This window comes from Helobdella robusta (genome assembly GCF_000326865.2).
Source record: "Helobdella robusta unplaced genomic scaffold HELROscaffold_13, whole genome shotgun sequence".
In the NCBI taxonomy this organism is placed as follows: domain Eukaryota; kingdom Metazoa; phylum Annelida; class Clitellata; order Rhynchobdellida; family Glossiphoniidae; genus Helobdella; species Helobdella robusta.
Window position 1 is genome coordinate 228318 of NW_008703718.1, and position 1346 is coordinate 229663.

The 1346-nt window shown below is 34.2% G+C and overlaps 1 protein-coding gene across 1 annotated transcript in view; it reads right to left on the reverse strand.

Annotated features, from left to right (window-relative positions):
- Positions 1-307: 307 nt before the first annotated feature.
- The window catches only part of HELRODRAFT_168181 (hypothetical protein), a gene marked incomplete at both ends in the record, with an annotated part of 4376 nt that continues 3337 nt past the window's right edge, over positions 308-1346 (reverse strand). Inside the window, 2 exons of the mRNA XM_009014064.1 lie at positions 308-386; positions 696-1306. Coding sequence (XP_009012312.1) covers positions 308-386; positions 696-1306 — 690 coding nt within the window. The remainder of the gene's footprint in view (positions 387-695; positions 1307-1346) is intronic.

Below are 1346 nucleotides of genomic sequence, written 5' to 3' on the forward strand. Positions count from 1 at the left end.
AAAATTACGCTCAAATACTAACATATGTGTTTATGTATGTATTTGTGTGTGTGTGTGTGTGTGTGTGTGTAATACGCTGGTGCGTGTAATGTGGGTGCAAGATAAAATAGAAGAGATAAACTTACGCTGCCTACCTATTAAACTACATTAGTGTTGGATGCTCCCTATCTATCCTACCTACAATTAAAATTAGGCCTATCTAACCTACCTATATAGCTACTTAATGTAATTGTGTATGCGTGTGTGTGCGTGTGAGCATTCCTACTTAATGTTAAATTACAGAAAAAAAGAAGAAAACGTATTCCAGTCAGGCAGGTATTCTTTGCCACTGAATGAACGAACGTAGCCTGACATCTTCCATGATGAACTCCTCTGGAAGCTTCAACCTGAATGAAATGAAAAAATCCTATTTAATTAATTAATTTAAATGAAAATAGAGAAACGAGCCGCGGTGAAATCCACCAGCCGGAAAAGCCAGCAAACTGGCAAAAAAAGAAACCGTTAAGAAACCGTAAAGTCGGAAGTTAGGGTTAAGGTTGAACGTAGGGTGACATTACAACCATTCTGATCCTCCACGACGAACTCCTCTGGAAGCTATAACCTGAATGAATGAACCTGAATGAACCTAGATGAATGGACAAATCTTATTTATTTAATTAATTTAAATGAAAATAGAGAAACGCAAAGAAGCCGACCGGTCGGCAAAGAAAAGAACCGCAAAGAACGGTATCAATATAGGATTTATGCTCGATATAACTCGATATAACTCGATATAACTCGATATAACTCGATATAACTCGATATAACTCGATATAACTCGATATAACTCGATATAACTCGATATAACTCGATATAACTCGATATAACTCGATATAACTCGATATAACTCGATATAACTCGATATAACTCGATATAACTCGATATAACTCGATATAACTCGATATAACTCGATATAACTCGATATAACTCGATATAACTCGATATAACTCGATATAACTCGATATAACTCGATATAACTCGATATAACTCGATATAACTCGATATAACTCGATATAACTCGATATAACTCGATATAACTCGATATAACTCGATATAACTCGATATAACTCGATATAACTCGATATAACTCGATATAACTCGATATAACTCGATATAACTCGATATAACTCGATATAACTCGATATAACTCGATATAACTCGATATAACTCGATATAACTCGATATAACTCGATATAACTCGATATAACTCGATATAACTCGATATAACTCGATATAACTCGATATAACTCGATATAACTCGATATAACTCGATATAACTCGATATAACTCGATATAACTCGATATAA